This window comes from Mytilus trossulus, chromosome 4 (genome assembly GCF_036588685.1).
Source record: "Mytilus trossulus isolate FHL-02 chromosome 4, PNRI_Mtr1.1.1.hap1, whole genome shotgun sequence".
NCBI lineage: Eukaryota > Metazoa > Mollusca > Bivalvia > Mytilida > Mytilidae > Mytilus > Mytilus trossulus.
This window is the reverse complement of record NC_086376.1, coordinates 32,602,753-32,621,600: the sequence shown is the minus strand read 5'-3', so window position 1 is coordinate 32,621,600 and position 18,848 is coordinate 32,602,753. Positions and strand designations below refer to the sequence as shown.

General features: G+C 31.4%; 2 protein-coding genes across 4 annotated transcripts in view; one reads left to right on the top strand and one right to left on the bottom strand.

The window, feature by feature from the left end:
• Positions 1 to 366: 366 nt before the first annotated feature.
• Positions 367 to 16,383, bottom strand: LOC134715131 (small ribosomal subunit protein mS29-like). The gene is made up of 13 exons (XM_063577072.1): positions 16,228 to 16,383; positions 11,887 to 12,047; positions 11,535 to 11,636; positions 10,416 to 10,524; positions 9,061 to 9,153; positions 8,430 to 8,566; positions 7,763 to 7,837; positions 7,141 to 7,220; positions 6,502 to 6,616; positions 5,527 to 5,586; positions 4,537 to 4,632; positions 3,719 to 3,833; positions 367 to 496 (listed from the first exon to the last, which is right to left on the bottom strand). Exons 1-13 carry the CDS (start codon positions 16,271 to 16,273, stop codon positions 411 to 413), a joined length of 1,275 nt encoding a protein of 424 aa, XP_063433142.1. The 5' UTR covers positions 16,274 to 16,383; the 3' UTR covers positions 367 to 410.
• Positions 16,384 to 16,514: 131 nt separating this feature from the next.
• The window catches only part of LOC134715130 (uncharacterized), a 43,348-nt gene continuing 41,014 nt past the window's right edge, over positions 16,515 to 18,848 (top strand). For 2 of the 3 annotated variants that reach the window (XM_063577071.1, XM_063577069.1), the window contains exon 1: positions 16,515 to 16,631. The gene's annotated coding sequence lies outside the window, so the exon portion shown is untranslated. Of the gene's footprint in view, positions 16,632 to 16,742; positions 16,863 to 18,848 lie in introns of those variants that run through there. The other variant, XM_063577070.1, reaches the window with a different exon arrangement.

The following is an 18,848-nucleotide window of genomic DNA, read 5'->3' as shown; positions in this document are numbered from 1 at the left end:
TTGTTTGAACCCACTATATCAACTTTTACTAATCCATAGTTAGAAAGAAAAATAATGACCGTATTATGTAAATGCCTCGCATAACAAAAGTGGCAATTCTATGCTAATTGGCCATCTGAGGCTGAATGCAGCCTGACTTATTGTATGAATTTCAGTCATGTCTGGAATATATGACTGTTTTAGAAGCCTTGCTTTATACTAATATTTCACTGAAGCAATTAGGTAAAATGCTTTATCAGTATATCAGTTTGTAGATGTGAATTCAAACTGCAATTTAGTAAAAAAATAAATACATGTTCAAGTGTTGCCATGACATTAAGCTTATGAAATTAACTATAATCTTGATAAATGATGCCAAAGACTAAATATAACACAGCTAATTTATTTTATGTACATATATATGTGTTAATTTACATTGTGGTGCACACTTTAAAAAGTTCTCTTGGATTATTATTTGATAAGAACATCAGCTGTTTTCTTCCTTCATGAGTTTTTCCTACAAATATATATGGAAAGAATTAACTCAAGACTCAAAGGGGCCTGGACAAAATAGTTGCTTACCTTACATCTATGCAAAGTTCAGACTCAATATTGACATTTTTTTCTTAGGAAAAACATGCAGATATAATTCCGAGAACATAAATTGATAAAATATATAGCATATTAATCTATTGCAATAAAAAATCATAATATCTAATAAAATTTATAGATTTAGCTAATTAAGTCCTTATATTTGTATATAGTAACATTCGTTTATAGTGGAAAATAGTTTTAACGTTGATTTAGGATCAGCTACAATTAAAAATTGCTTGCCCTCTCTGTGATTACCATTAGATAACGATGGTTCATTTCCCAATCTTTTTTTATCTTTATTCAATTCTTCAACATATATATACAACAGATATATTACATATTACACAAAATATCACAAGGCAATGTTTTTAAGTATAATCATATATAATCAGCACAATATTTAGAAATTAAATGTTATTACACCTTCGGTTTCTTGTACCAGAATATTATTCTTTAAAAAGTGTTTCTCAAAAATATTTCTCATACATCTTGCATCACACAAATATTCATACAGGTAAGTTATATAATGTTTTACAGTGTATTTAAATAGTCTAATAAGATCAACATTACTGTTTAAATTTTTAAGTAAATTCCTTCTTCTGAAGATACAATATCTCGCTACAGATAACATGAAATTGACAAAACTTACATTTACGCCTTTGATAGATCCAAATAAACCAAACATAATTACCTCTTCATACACTAAATTATCAATTTTGTCAGAATCAACATTATCAAATAAAACTGACAACTTTTGTTGCATAAACAGATGAAATTCTACTAATTCAGAACATAATAGAAATAAATGAGTGATATTTTCTACTTCCTTTTCACATACATCACATACATTGTAATTTATAAGTTTCATAGTCATAAGTTTAGAATTTGTGAAAATACAATAATGAGCTATTTTGAAATCTAGATCCATTAATATAGATGGTTTCCAATAGAAATTAACGTTTTTCTATACTTTACAAAGATCATTCTCTTCAATCTCAAAAACTTCCGTCCACTTTTTATCAATCTATCATCAAGAGGAGATAATAAATTCTTTATGTATATATAGTCTTTTTCAAAAATGATGAACGGTTCTTTATATTGGTATGTAATCATTTTAAACGTTTCAAATTTATGAAATTATATTCGTACATCAATGTTTTTGATACACCAATAACAAAAACTGAAATATATTGAATTGATACACTTTGTAATTATTCAAAATTATATCAGAAACGTAAACTTAATTATAAAATAATGAACCTGTTGAGGGGAGAGAATACTCGCATAACTTTTTCGAATTGACACATAATACAACGAAATGTCACTCTTGCATACAAATGGCACATCAATAGAATATTTTAACTGTGCAATGGCCCGCCACCTTCAATAATGATTCTAAACTATAAATGTAACCAAAAGTTGTTAATCTATAGATAGTGAAGACTAATGAAAGCTAACCCACTAAAAATATTTTTTTGCAATTTTTTAAAACTTCCTCAGAAAAATGCTTGAGCCACTTGTCTTTCAAAGCTCAAAATTAATGTTTTTACACAATATTTGAATAAAGTAGTTAAAGATTATTCGCTTCTCAAAGTGTAAGACGCAATAAAAATCGTATGCTTGCACCTTCCTACCAAAATACGGATTTAATTAAGTCCTGAACATTTCGACATTTCTTCGTATATTTATAACAAAACCGGTTTTAACCAAATCACAAGTAAGTGTTAAGATCCGACTAAATACCTATTTCCCGATATGGTCAGGTAAAATTGCTAAAATATTGTATGAAAATGGGGAAAGTGTCAAAGAGACAACAACCCAACCATAGAGCAGACAATAGCCTAAGGCCACCAATGGGTCTTCAATGCAGCAAGAAAATATCGCATTAATTGCAGCAAAATTAATAATTGATCAACAGTCTCTCAGAAGCCTGTAATTCATTGGCTGTTGTATGCTGTCTCATATTAGTTTTCTTGTTTGAATTATTAGTTAGGTCCTTTATAAATAGCTTACTATATACATTGTTGGTTTTGCTCATTGTTGAAGGCTGTGAGGTTATCTATAATTCTATCTATGTCATTCAGTCCCAGTGGTTAGTTGTCATATTGGCAATAACACCACATCTCATTTTAATATTCAAACTACAACTTGAAACAAGAGGCTCTCAAGAGCCTGTATCGCTCACCTGACTCTACTTTGGTTTTTGAACTCATATAAAAAAAGATAAAATTTGGCTACAAAGTATCAACACTTGGCCAGCACCGCATAAGGAAAGGAACATTCATGCCATGTTTGATTTCATTCAATTCAGTGGTTCTCTAAAAGAATTCATTTGTATGCATTTCCAATAGGGTCCTATGTTAAACTAAGTCCCCTGCTGGCAGTCATCTTGGATGATGGATCGGCTACAAATTAACAACACTTGGTCAGCACCTCATAAGGAACATTCATGCCATGTTTGGTTTCATTCCATTCAGTGGTTCTCTAGAAGAAGTCATTTGTATGCATTTCCAATAGGGTCAGGTGAGCTTTAAAGACTCATTAGTAATCTAAAAGGACAAATCACTTTTGGACAAGCACAGTTAGAAACAGTATGTGATGTTTACTATCATTCCAAAGGTCCTTACACTCTGGAATGGTAAACATGACACCCAAAATTCAGACTTGGTGTGAGTTTTGTGGTAATATGCATTGTGTATAAGTGTCTTAACATTTGTTTGGGACAAACTTAAATTAGAGAAGGGAAACAATTTTTCCATTTGTAGAGGGGCATAACTCTAGAATGGTAAAAGAGACAACACCAAAATTCAGACTTGATCTATGTTTAGTGGTAATGAGCATTGTTTATAAAATTCATAACTATTGATTGAGGCAAACAAAAGTCAGAGAACAGAAACAAACATTTTTGCAATTTTTCCATTTGTAAAGGAGCATAACTCTAGAATGGCAAAAGTGACTCCAACAAAATTTAAACTTGATCTGTGTTTTGTGGTAATAAGCATTATGTATAAGTTTCTAACATCTGGTTGTGAAAAAAACAATTTTAGAATGGAAACCAGTTTTAGGAAGTACAGATTGACAGCAGACGGACAAGGGTAAAACGTGATGCCCCCTCCACAACCCCGGGGGAATGAAATCAACATACCACTTTCTTTGGAAATCCATCGTCTATCTGTATAGTACTCCATCATACTTGTGGCTTCCTTATCTGAATAATTTGTTACATGAATAGGAATGAAAGGATCCAGTGCTGCAAATCCCTGAAATACAAATACTTGACATAGGTATTTTGTGTAAATGATTAAAAAAAATGTCAGGGTTACATGAATGCCAGACTTGCCAAATCCTGTATGTTAAAGATGTCACATGATTAGTTTTACAAATTTAAGTGGAATGCTGACAATAATTAGCTAAATTCCTCCAAATGCAAATGGCCTTCCAAAATCAGGAACCTCTGTGGTATTCAGTCATATCATAATAATTGTTTTATCATCATAAAATATGTAACAATCTTTCATTGTCTGTTAAATTCATTCATAACTTTTCTAATTTGGGGCATTTATGAGTTTCATATATTGCATAAATAATTGTTTTTAAGCACTTTTTGTTGTCTTTGATTACTATTTTTTTCTGTGTTTTGGGATTGCTGTCTCTATGAAGTATTCCTCAAATCTCTGTTCATTTGCATCATAATTTAGCAAGAATGTGTTCCAAGTACATGAATGCCCCATTCGCACTATCATTTTCTATGTTCAGTAGACCGTGAAAATGGGATAGAATTAAATTAGAAAGATCATGTCATAAGGAATATGTTTACTAAGTTTCAAGTTGATTTGACTTCAACTTTATCAAAAACTACCTCAACCAAAAACTTTAACCTGAAGTGGGACGAACAAATGTACGGACGGACGCACAGACCAGAAAACATAATGCCCATGAATGGGGCATAATAACCATAATTACCTCTCTGCCTAACAGATATTGTGGAGTAATTGTATCTGTTCTGTTTACTTTAGGTATTAAATTAGATTCAACTGTAGCAACACATATACTATTAACCTGTAAATGTAATTATTATAAATATCACTTCATATAATGTTATTCTCTCTATCAAATATTGTAAATGTATAATTTGTTATCCAAAGATTACTATTTGTGATGGAACATTTCTCACCTTCAACATGTAAAAATGAAATTTTCAAAATTAAAATAAATTAATTTAAGTCAAAGCTTCCATTTAGAAAGATCAAAATGGATGCACCCATCAGAGATAGTATAGTAGACTCCAGCCATATTTGCCAAATGTAGGCAAACCTTAATGAAATGCAGAATAGTCTTGTCACTTATTATTATACATTTGTACAGTAAACATTTGAATATCAATATCTATTCAATGCCAGAGTGCTTGACATTTTGTTTTGTTTTGACAAACACATATATTGCAATTTTTGGAAAGCAGATCAACTGAAAAGGCACAAAATGTCAACTATTGAACTTACTATAATGCAAAAAAAAAAAAGCAACAGATCAGATATAAATATATAAATGCAAGTGTGGTGAAAAGTCCAAAAAATGTTTGCTAAGATATTGAAATACAGATGGGCAAATTCCATGAAAGTATGGGTAAAACTGAAAGTCTGAGTCATTTACAGCTGAATGCATTGAGTGTGTAGGTAAAGGTAGAATCTTTGGTTAGCTTGCTTGTTAGCTGAACCATGAAGTCTATATCAAATTAGGTATACTACTCTCCTTTCAGAGTAGACCAGTCCTACAGACAGATAGATTGATTATCTATCGGACTAGTGTACTCTTAAAGGAGGATAATTTACTTAGCCTAATAATGACTTCACAATACAGCTAGCAAGCAAGCTAACCAATGATATTGCCTTTATTCAATGCAATTGGCTGTAATAACTGATGAGGCATATTGTGTCAAAAGTTATTTATACTCACCATATCAGGTTCTAATAACCTTTTAAAATTATCTATTAGACTCAAATCTGAAGTAGTAAGCTGAAATACAAAAGTATACACAATAATATCTACAGGACATACATTGTAAGAGCTATTATATTAATATATGTATACCAAATGTTTGATTGACTTGCCAACTTTTGTTGGGATATTTGATCAAACATTGTATTTACTGTTAGAGCCATATCTTTCCCAAAATCAAAAACTCGACTGATTACAGATAAAGAGTCCAGATTCAAACTAAGAAAATTCTTCTTATCTCGTGCTTTCTGAACCAATGAATTAAAACAAATCTTCATGTTTATGAAACCTCTATATATATAACACTAAAGAAAACAGCTAAATTTTCACATTTAAATACTAAATCTGCGGAAAAATGAACAATTAAAATACTGTAACTGTGCAATTATGTTAGATTGATTTTCATGTACACACAGTGGATCAAGTCTAAATTATTATTTAAGGGGTAACCAACACTTTTCGTTCATTTTTGTACATAAATAAGGCTGTTAGTTTTCTCGTTTGAATTGTTTTACATTGTCTTATCGGAGCCTTTTAAAGCTGACTATGCGGTATGGGTTTTGCTCATTGTTAAAGGCCGTACGGTGACCTATAGTTGTTAATGTTTGTGTCATTTTGGTCTCTTGTGGATAGTTGTCTCATTGGCAACCATACCATATCTTCTTTTTTATACCTTGACTATAATGGATTTGGCTGTTTAATTATCATAAAAAAATTAAAAAAATTGTTACTCAGTTGATTAAAATAAAAAGAATTTCAAGAAATTTGAACCATACAATTTACAGGAATAAGCTTAATTTCTCATTACTATAATATTAATAGCATGTGATTAAAAGGATCAGCTAATTTTTAAAGAGTTAGTCCCCTTAGGTGTTCTGTACAGTACCCCCTTAAATAACCCCAAAAATCTAACATTCCTATGAACTAACTTACAAATCCAGTTCCTGCTTTGGCCTGTTCTGTATCTTTAAATGCTTTATCTGAAATTTTCATTCGGGTTGGTCCAAAAAATCCATTTATACCATCTGCCACAACCAAAACTTTTAGTCTAAAAGAAAGACAGTTTTCTAATCTTATCATTGTGTTTTTAGGTTTTTTGTCCTTTGGCTAATCTACAGGATTCACTTGCAAAAACTGATTTAACAAAATAGGAAGAATCCTCCATAAAAAATATGAATTAATAATGATGTCATGGTATCAGCTAGCATGCAACCTAAAATTCTGTTCTTCCTGACATGTTCAAATATATTACTTGTTACATAATGCAATTAAAACTTTAATTCATGTAATTCAATAGAAAAAGCGCATAAAGAGTAATGCCAGAATTTTACTTCGAGGTGGATTAAAAGTGACTATTTTGTCTTTGTTTTGTTTTAAATTATCCCATTAGCTTTCTCATTTGAATTGTTTTAAATTTTTCATCTGATGTCTTGTATAGCTGACTATACAGTATGGGTTTTTCTCATTGTTGAAGGCCATATGGCCATACTAACACTCCATTTTCACTATGGTGGATAGTCATCTCATTGGCCATTATACCAAATTGATTATTTATTTCTTATAAACACATACTTCCTCTGAGATGCCAGTAATTTGATTTCTTTAAGTAATGCCCCAACAACATCATCAGCAAATTTCACTCTTTGAAGTCCCTATAAGTAAAAGAAGATATAACTTGACACAAACATATTAAACACTATAGCAGTCAAAAACAAAAATTACAAAGTTCTATACACACGTACACCTGAGACGATGATCCTTCAAATATGTCAAAAATATGAGGTGCTTATATTCCATCTTTTGTGCAATTACTGTGCAGAAAATAATTGAAGTTAAAGATGCAAAAAAAACTGGCACACTCTTTAACATTCAATGACAAAAATAGTGAGGTTTTATTAATCTGAGAATAAATAATGAACATTTGTAAAAAAAAAAAAAGGAGGTGCTCATCTTCAATCTGTTTGCAATAACTGCAAAGTTAAAAAAAACTAAAAAATTAACCAAAATTGTTTGAGCTATGATTGACACAAACTAGGTTCCCTCTACGTATTACTGAAAGGCACATTAGATGGAATGGATATTAAATTTCATGGTTTTGCCATAAAAGCCAGGAAAATTGGTATACAACGAAATAATGAATCCATAGTATTTTTGATACCTTATTGAAAACATTTAAATCTTATTTTGTACTTACAAATTTTAGGAGTTCTATAAGAGGTGTTCCTATTTCAGTAGCTTCTCTTTCAGTCCAGTCGTATCTATATTGAGTCTGAAAGTAAAAATTGACATCAGAATGGATATATTACAAAATTCATAGCAATCTTTACTGATTATGACTTAAGTTAAAATCAATGCTTTGAAGTGAACAAAGCATTAGACAGTCTTACTTTGGTATTTATATTTCCTGTGTTCAATAGAATTGTAAAGAATGAGGAACTGCACAGAATTATGATACTGGAAATGCACTGATGTGTAAGCAACATCATACTATATTACATTGGTTTCTTTTATACTATCTAAATCTGATATTAAAAAACAACACTTAAGACCATGTCAAAAGTTGCTTTCATATTCTTGATTGTTGCAGTTAACTTCTGCAACATTTGGTCTCTGATGGAGTCTTTTTACTGGCAATCATATCAAATTTTACATTTATATGTATGGCATTGTGCCTTTGGGGTGTTAGCTTTCAGATCTTTTAAAGATTTATTTCTGTCATTAATGAAAGTTATTTTGACACCAGTTACACACAGTTAAAGAACATAAAATAAGTGTCTAGGCAAGAGTTCAACAGCAATTTATTTCCATATAATTTAAAACAATTCTTGTAAACTCTGTTATGAACCGGATATAAAAATTACCTTGTAATCATTGAGGACAATTCCATTTTGAGACTTCAGCTGACATAAAAATGCCCTAGCCTCCATAGGTAAATCTATACGACCTGGCTTATGAGTAGATTTGCTTACTTCTGTGTATCGTTCTATCCATTGTTGTGCTGGAAAAAAAGGTTGATAATCAAAGAAATCTCTGTTTAAAAAAAGTACACTTAGAATGATCTCTCCTTAGGCTAAATTAATTTAGTATGGTTTTAAGGTTACTGGTATTCAAATTATAAAAAGTAAATGGAGAATGTGTCTATTAGCCACAGATGTCCCTGCTTATAAATATGTATGATTCAACTTCAACATATAGATGCAGGATTCGTGTAGTCAAGACCTTTTCATGATTATTAGCATTGTGTATAAGTTCATAACATTTGTTGAGGCAAATTAATTTTGGAGAACATAAACGACATCTTTAGCAATTTTTCCATTTAGAGTAATACTTTTAAAATGCCCCCCCCCCCCCCCTCCCCCTCGGCTACAGCAGGGGCATGCACATATAACCTCATGTCTGATCAACCTTTTTAAGAAAATTAAAGACAGCTATGTTTCTTTATTTCAAAGAATTAAAACTAAGTTAAAACCAAAAAATCATCCAAATACTTACGCCAAGGTGTCTGTATGATACACCATTTATTAATATAAGCATAATGTATAGTTTGCAGCAAAGTCATATTTTTACCAACTCCTAAATGTCCATCTGTCAAAATTAAGGAAATCATAGTGTTTTCATTAATGACGTTCATTTCTGAGGAGCCAAAAATTTCTAGAACTAAAACTTTTTTCTTAACATGACTTTTGGGTTTATAAGACTGTATTGTAAGAAAGTAGTTGATGAAGAAATAATCATATGGTGGTGGACTTCTTTTTTTCTACAGTCATTTGAAAGAACCATTTTTAATGATTTTCCTAAAAATTTTTTATCAATTTTTACCCATTTTTGGGCTATCATCTTGAAACAAAAATTCCAGTTTTACAATAAAAATTTTTTTCATACTTTCATCACAAATGAATTAGAATACATCTGACTAAAATAAACCATAGGTTAGTGTTGATATAAGTTAGATTTATGATAATTTGTTGCTTTCTCATGTCAAATTGACTGTGCTGTCAATTTCATAAATTTGGGATTTACCTGGGTTTTTTTAACAACAAAAAGCATGTTATTGCAACTTCTTTGATTTAAAAATTGTAAAAACATATCTACGAATTTTGAAAACAAAAAATGTATATGGGATGTAAATAACTTCTTTGTACACCTAACCCATTTTCTCAATATTTTGGCAAATGACACTGACTGGATTGTTTCAAAAATTTGAAAATTTTATAACTCACACTACTTATCGTAAGTACACATTTTTTTCAGTTAAGTTCAGTTATGATATTTTTTAAATTCATTAATATTTTCAACTTGTATCACTGTTTTGGGAATAATTTTCGAAGGAGATAATGAGACTGAAACATCTAAAGAATACATCCTTGATAGCTGAAAATTTGAGATTTAAAACCCATAAATATCATTGGTATCACAGAATGTCTATTCCAATTTATTCTCCCTGTGGCTTTATATCATAATAGGAATAAGAAAAAAACTTTAAAATTTGTTTAAATATTAAATGTACAATTTATGCAGTGAATTTTCAGAAACCAGTAAAAAATCCCATATCAATATATATATATATCGGGGATGCTTAAAGAAGATCGTCTAATTACTATCAATACATAAATATCTTATGTGAATTTCAAATCGTATGGAAAATTATTTATAAGGAACTTTAGCAAACAAACAATGCTAACAGAATTGAAATTCATGTTTTCATTTAGCCAAACCCATTTCCTTCACAATTTTAAATTAAAACATCACAAAAATTTCTGTATAAACAGTAGTTTATTCCACTTCTACATTCACATTTATAGTATGCCGTTATTTTTGTACAATAACGATGAGATTAACAAGGATACATAAAATGAATTTAGGCATTGGAAGATTTGGGTCAAAATTCTTCATTGCATGTATAACTTCTAATGCTGGCTTCCTGATCATAAGACATGCCTCCTGAAAAGTTCTCACCTGAAAAATAGGAAATCAAATAAATGAATAAACCAGTCTGAAATTTTATATTAAATTTGTAAGAAAACTACATTTTAACACAATTTTAACATGATGTCAATTATGGAAACAATTTGGAATGTATATCATATAACAGAAAAGAAGATGTGGTGAGATTGCCAATGGGACAACACTTCACAAGAGACCAAATGACACAGAAATTAACAACTATACATGTAGGTCACTGTGCTGCTTATATTATATATCAATTTATGTTATTATACTTCACGTTAAAATGCCATATTTTGATTGGCTAATACGAGGGTGTCATTTTACTCTATCACATAGCTGAGAGGGTGACAATTTTTTTGAATGTTACCCTCTCGTCTAAACCAATCAAAAGTCGACAATTTAAAAAACAATGGATTGAATTTACATCAAGTAGTTCAATACAATGCTTAAGTTTTACGTTTTGGATCAAATTTTATTATTTAACTGTCAAAATAAAAATAAAAACATCTTGTTGTTTATGTCTAATACTCGTAACGTTGTTATGTACGTGACGTCATAGAAAATCCTTTTAAAAGACAAAAACGGTAGGACGTTCAGTATAATAAATTAAATAACACATAGCTGAGAGGGTGATAGAGCAGATTGGTACCCCTTGAAAAAGCATTGTCAACCTTGGCTTCGCCGCGGTTGACAATGTTTTCTCGGGGTACCAATATGCTCTATCACCCTCTCAGCTGTGTGTTATTTATATAATGACATCCTACTGCTACATTGTACTAACAAAAAACTTCACCAATTTTATTCAAGTTGTCAATCACTTTGAAAGAACTTTATACAGCTACTAGTATATATAAGTTTTTGCTAAAACACTATCATAAGAAGAAATTTTGTGTTTTTTCTTATAAACAAAAACGAATGGTTGTTGAAAAGGAAATACTGTTAGCAATGCTGATTGGTGCAAATGCAAAACACCAGTTTCTTTGTTTATGTAGTTAAATCACTGATAAATGAAAAAGTACCTGAACTTTAAACATGTTGAAACAGTCATCAGATGAAATCCTCTTAAAAATGCCCCTATCTATGGTGTACAATAGACCTTCATGTCTTATTTCATGGTCACCCTATAAAATAAATAAAAATGTAAGATGGTTATCCCAAAAAAGTCACAATGTTAAGTTCAATTTAACAAATGTATATAGAGTTTACAAATTCTTTGCCTTTTGTAAGTAAAAATAGTGAAATTTTTAGTATTTTATTTGACATGTGTTAACCTCATACTTTTTCATTTTTCCTTTTCTTTTAAAATGTCAGAAAAAAACAACTTTCAACAGTTTCTTGCAAAAAGTCTTTATCAAATCATTATTCACTCACCGGATTTGTCACATCTGTTCTAAATATAATCTTAGAGTGTTCGTCTTTCTCTTTCCTAGTAAAAATATTTTGTATTACATTCTGTTGTGATGCAACATCAGAGGTTAAATGTCTACAACTGCAAATAGGACCAGCAGTATTAATAACTGGATGTAAAATGCCTGAAAAAAAGTAATAGTGATAGTAACCACTAACATCAATGCAATGCAAAGTCAACAACCAATAAACGTATCATGGTTTATATTGAGTTCAATTAAATAAATGTACAGGTAATACTAAATATTGAGAAATATATGGGTTTGTGCACAAATCTTTTCGATCTAAACCAACCAATGAAATTTTTTGATGGTGCATTTGTTCAGACTAATAGTCACCTTTTGTATATCTACAGCTTGGGCTAGTTTACCTCAATCAGGTTATAAAATTATTTCCCTTTGGAAAATTCTCATAACATTTCAGTTTCCCATTGATCATGTTTAGGGCTGGATTAGTCCAAATAATTATGAAGTCTGGCAAGGCTATTTTAATTTTTTTAAGGGACGCCTTCCGTAGAAAAAATATAAAATAGCCTTGCCAGACATCATATTATTTGGTCTAGGGCTGGATCAACTTTAATGGGGGCTTAATAGCCCAATGCCAAAACAACTTAAAATGACGTGTGTATCAACTTGGGTGCCAGAATGCCTTTAAATGTGGACCTAATAGACCATTTTCGAGGTTGTCCTTAACCGGAAAAAAAACTCATCACTATGTACTCCTTTATGGCATTATTTATCAGATTGGTCATTATCCCTAATGCCATGGGCTACAAGAATCAAAGTGCTTTATAGCACCTCTGGAAAGTTTGCAACTTTAGCTGTGTATTATTCCAAAAATGTTATAGACATGTATTATTTCAAATATGTATTTCATCACAGCTTTGATGTTTTAAACTAAACCATTGTCTCATCAGTAATTATCAAAAATCACTTTTTTTTATGAAAAGTTTTGATATTTTCTCATGATTGCAACCTTAAACTGTCATGACTGTAGATCTAAAATAATGAAATAAACATGCAGAAAGCGCTGTTAATTTCTTTAAGTACCAATGCCATGTCAACTTCAAGGGCTTGTAAATTAGTATTTTTCTATTGGTTTAGGTCCTTCATATTTGTTTTTAGGAAATTAACACGCAATTTTTTTTGTTTGAATTGTTCCACATGTTTCATATCGGGGCCTGTTAAAGCTTTCTACATGTATATGGTACAAACATTTCTCATTATTGACGACCTTTATTGTGGCCTATAGTTATTAATACATTTTCATTCTTTGAACTCTTTTGGATAGCATTAGTTCTTTGCAAAAAATACTGCATCCTTACTTATAAATAAGACAGTTTCAGTAACTTAAATCAATAAAACTGTAAAGAAAGTGAATTTATATTAAAGGCTTTTATCAAAAATAGGGAATATGTCCATGGGACTCAAATGATGCCCTCGCTTGCATTAACGTTATAAACTCATGAACTGTAAATGTGACACTACCAAAATTTTTACTTTATCTGAATTATGGGTTAATAAACATTGTGTATTCATTCAAATTATTTATTATTGTGCAATAGAATTGTAAGATCTTGACATTTGTTTTGTGTCAGAAACCAATATGTTATGTCAACAATTTGATCGCAATCCAAATTCAGAGCTGTATCAAGCTTGAATGTTGTGTCCATACTGGTCCCAACTGTTCTGGGTTCGACTTCTGTGGTCGTATAAAGCTGTGCCCTGCAGAGCATCTGGTTTCATTGTAACAAAGCACAACCCTAGAGCAGTATAAATCCACAAATTCAAACTTGATCAGTGTTTGTGGTAATGAGAATTGTGTATAAGTTTCATAAAATTGGTTTAAGACAAACTATACTTAGAGAACAGAAACTTAAATTTCCAGCAACTTTTCTAGAATGGTACAAGTTACGCAACAAAAATTCAAACTTGACTTGTGAATTGTGGTTATAAGCATTGCATATCAGTTTCATACAATTTGGTTCAGGCAACCTAAAGTAAGAGAACAGAAACGAGCTTTTGGATATATACGGAGGTACTTATAAGTGAGGGAAGAATGTACATACTTACAGAAGAACAAGGATAAAACTCAATATGGTAGGAGCATAACAACAGCAGTATGACCACATGAATAAAAGGTTTATATACGCTAGATTCATAATTTTGTTGTTGTAAGCCATTCGTTTGATATATTATGGTAATCATTGCCTCTGTGTTTGGATGACAAAGCAATTGAATTTCTATTTAAATAGGGCATGCTATGCACATGTTTGTCTGTAATTTATATAAATTTTGACTCGGGTGAAATGCAGCCATTTAAGCCAAAGGGTACACATCATCATAATTTCATGAACCTTAATCATTTCTACAGCACTTGTCTTCATACCCTGATATGTTATTCAAGAAGTAGATGCTGACCTGGTTTCTTTTAATATGGATGCTATATGATACGAATTTGCGATAATACACCAGAGGTGGTATAAGTATAATGATTTATTGGAAGGAGACTGAAGAAGAATTGACGTTGATCAATGTTTTTCTGCTGTCAGTTTAATCCACTTGAGCATGCTGAACGAGTGAAGGCCCTTATATCCACATTGGAATGTATTTAATTTAATAAATTACGGAATTACAAGTTTTCAAATGTTTTTTGGCATCAAAATCTTTCGATCGATGTTTAGACCGGCAAAAACAAAGCATTTTAAAATTATTCTTTTTTATGAAAGCCGGTACCGTATTTACCTGTACTCGTCCATCACTGATACATTGGACATAACACATATAATTATCGAGTATTTTATATTCTATCACCTGTGTTTTGTTATAACAAATCATAATCACTTGTCGAATTATCCGACGGCTTGCACCTCATTCCCGATTCTTTCGATACTCTCGGGCTTTTACCACGTTTACGTACGTAAATAGTAAACAGGTAAAAGTAGAGCGGAAAATGTTCATTCATGACGCAATCTGGCGTAGATTTCTTGTGATTTTCTCTTCAGCGTATGGCAGATCCGCGAAGTAGTGTTTGAGATACTCATTTTCAAAATGAAGTTAAATTCATCTGAATCATCGGTGAACATTCAATTCTTTTTTATTTAAGCTGTAATCTTTTCAATCAAATGAGAAGTTACTCAAAATTTTAAAAGAACCTTCCAAGAATCAGAATTCAATCACTATTACCAGTACTAAATTATCTCGGATCAGAATAAATGGCGATAATCTGTCACCATAAGTTTGAGGCCGCTGGCTATGGAAAGTAGCAATAGCAAGCTATAGCAAACTTTCCAAAAATCGTTACAATTACCACCTCTGGAAAAACAATTAAATATAGATATAGGAAGATGTGGTGTGAGTGCCAATGAGACAACTCTCCATCCAAATAACAATTTAAAAATTAAACCATTATAGGTTAAAGTACGGCCTTCAACACGGAGCCTTGGCTCACACCGAACAACAAGCTATAAAGGGCCCCAAAATTACTAGTGTAAAACCATTCAAACGGGAAAACCAACGGTCTAATCTATATAAACAAAACGAGAAACACGTATATATTACATAAACAAACGACAACTACTGTACATCAGATTCCTGACTTAGGACAGGTGCAAACATTTGCAGCGGGATTAAACGTTTTAATGGGCCCAAACCTTCTCCCTTTTTCTGAAACAATAGCATAACATCACAACATATAAAAACATACGATAAAATATCAATTAGCAGACTTAACTGTAGACATATTTACACTTGTATGCAAATATGTTTGCCATTACGTAGAGTCACACAGGCTCCTGTAAACTTTGACATCATAATTTAAAATATTTGACGTCACAATTTAAAAGTGATTGTTGCCTAATGTCAAAAGGTGATTCGGAGTCGATATTAGGTCATTCGGAGGCAAGATACAGCTTACTATCAAAAGTGTAAATACGTTTATTGACCCAGATAGGAGGGGATTGCTCACTAAAACCACAGTGTTTTTACCTAAATTTATCAAACTCAAAAATTGTCTATTGACTAGGGCTGAAGTGACTAAAATGTGGGTCGACTTTGGGCCGTACATACTTTAAAACTTGGGCTGAATCCAAATGGAAAGGAACCGCTTGATATCAAATCAAATTTTCCCCTAAAGCTAAGCGAACAGCACTTTTCACTACAGATATAGCTGGTGACTTTTGAAGTCATTGTCATTGAAATTGAACATTTGTCATTTATCATGTTTATTTTTATGCTTTTTCAGCGCTTCAATGTTTTCATTTGGAAGCTACCATTTACATGTATGCATTAAAAACAATATATATACCTCTGAAAGATAATCTAGGTATATTTAATAAAATTTTAGAGGTCATGTTTCCAGTTAATTGTCAATCATGCTTTTTTAGCAAATCAATGTTGTTTTTATCTGGAGGCTGACATTTTTACATGGAACTGTGGGAAAAGAAATTTGATGCAAACTCCAAATATTGCAACCTTTTTGTAATTACATATCATTTAAACATTAATTTATATGCAGATTAACGAAGAAGGATTAAAAGTTATAAAAAAAAATATAATTGTGATTTCCTCGTAAGAAATTTGCATATTCATTAATGCACCAAAACAACCTGTGAGAATCTGAAGAAAATAATTGTCGATTCCCAGTTACCTTGACCTACTGAGGAAATCTGTAGACGAAGTAAAGGATTTTTTACCAAAATTTCAATATAGGTTTGTGCTTATTGAATAACTTAAAAGTTATAAATGAACAAAATCTTTAAAATAATATAATTTGACAACGTAACAAAACACAAATACATTGATTTCGACACACCTCACGGCGTTTGACCGCAGACGCCATTTTGTCTATAAAATACTATGGCATACAGGCTTACATCAAATTGATTGTATTATTTACTAATTATTTTTCCGTATGTAGATTGCATTTTATTCACTCTGCAGGTAAGAAATCCACATGAACGTCCAAGTAAATGAGTTATCATGTCAGATCATTAAGTTTCAAGACCTTTAAGAAATAAAGGAAGCTTGTTTTGGCGGGTAGGACCATTTGTTTTCATAAGTTTTCGTCTATAGTCGCCGTCAGCTAAAATTCGTAGCGGTAATCGGTAAAAATAATCTAAACTATCAACCGCGTTCTCTCGAGATATAGTTTTTCTCATTCCATTCATAAATCGCAAAAAGAAAAACCACTACTGACCTACCTTTTAAGTGATCGCACTGTAATAATCCTGACCTTCACATTTTCAAGAATGTTTTCCATTGTAATTCCGCCATCTTCGTTTCTATGAGGATCATTTGTTTACATGTGAAATTCGTCATTTACGCAGTTTCCTGAAATGTTCTTTTCATTGATGTGATACGGTTTCCCGCGCTTTATGCAAATGTTATGAAATTGAACTCCAGGGGAACACTTCCGGAAAAAACAATGGCGGATTCCACCATTGAAAATAGCCACGGAAAATGTGAAGGTCAGGATTATCACAGTGCAATCACTTAAAAGGTAGGTCAGTAGTGGTTTTTCTTTTTGCGATTTATGAATGGAATGTGAAAAACTATATCTCGAGTGAACGTGGTTGATAGTTTAGATTATTTTAATTGATAACCGCTACGAATTTCAGCTGACGGCGACTATACATTCGATTAGGTGTTAATAGTAATCAACAGGTAATTAACACCTTTCAATATCTAGATTAATGCCTTACAGCAGACACGTTCTAATCGACTATGAATCTTGTCAATGATTAGATTGATTTTGTAAACGAGATCTACACCAAATAAATTATGAAAAAAGTAAATAATAATAAATACCAGGTGTTCTCAGTCGTGTAGCATGATTTGATAAACATTTAACTCAATTCAAATGTTAATAGCTAATGTTTAGCAGTCTGTAAAGTGAATATGAAATAAAAGTTACTGAAACTACATGTACATGGAAATGATATCCGGTCCGTTGTTTTTTGGCCACTCAGTCCATACTGTAATACTGTCGTAAAACTAATCGCTATTTTTCTACCATCACTTCATTAGTAGACATTTGATTTCACAGCAGGATTATCTTTAAGACATGAAAATCTGTCTGGACTCATCATTTTCAAACTGCTGTATCCAATACATGTAAACCTTATCGTTTGGGGTTCGTGTTGTTTATTCTTTAGTTTTCTATGTTGTGTCATGTGTACTATTGTTTTTCTGTTTGTCTTTTTCATTTTTAGCCATGGCGTTGTCAGTTTGTTTTAGATTTACAAATGATTTATGAGTTTGACTGTCCCTTTGGCTTTGGTATCTTTCGTCCCTCTTTTATTACTCTTTTGAAATATGTCTCAGTCTGTAGTTGACCCGAGAGTCTTTCCCAATTGAACTTTTGACATACAATAATCACATTTCCATTGTGGCGTCAAATATTTTCTAATATGATGTCAAACTCTTATGGGAACTTTTGTGATGTCCACTATTGGTGGACAAATAGCGATAATGGGTAATGTGCATGATTGAAATGATTAATTATATTTAGCAATAAATTATATATTTTCACTGTTCTTAACATGTCATATCTACTATTTTAAAAGATAATTTAGCCCATTCAAATGTTTCTGTGTGAATATGTACCAAGCTCTTTTATTTTGGTCATTGAACAAATCCATATCAAAGATGTCTGCTAGTAATAAATTATTAAATGGGAGTGTGGATTAGACTTACATTGGTATCTACATGTATAGCAGGGTAGTAATGCTCTCTATTATCGTAAGCGTCAAACTGTTGTTTTTGGTTTCTTTTTAGCATCAAATTGGTTAAAATTTTAACCGTGATTTGTCAAAGTATTCTCATAGCGATTCGTCAGAGGTGTCAACTAATTATCGTTTCCATATATTGTCATTTTTGGAAAGGATATTCATCAAAATCAATTGATATTCTAATCATTAAAAAGAA

Coding starts and splice junctions, on each gene's coding strand:
- LOC134715131 (XM_063577072.1), bottom strand. CDS start 16,273: ATGACCTCTAAAATTTTATTAAATATACCTAGATTATCTTTCAGAG. Junction 8,567..9,060: donor TATCATACAGACACCTTGGC/GTAAGTATTTGG, acceptor CTTTTTTTCCAG/CACAACAATGGATAGAACGA. Junction 7,838..8,429: donor TTGTCCTCAATGATTACAAG/GTAATTTTTATA, acceptor TTTTACTTTCAG/ACTCAATATAGATACGACTG.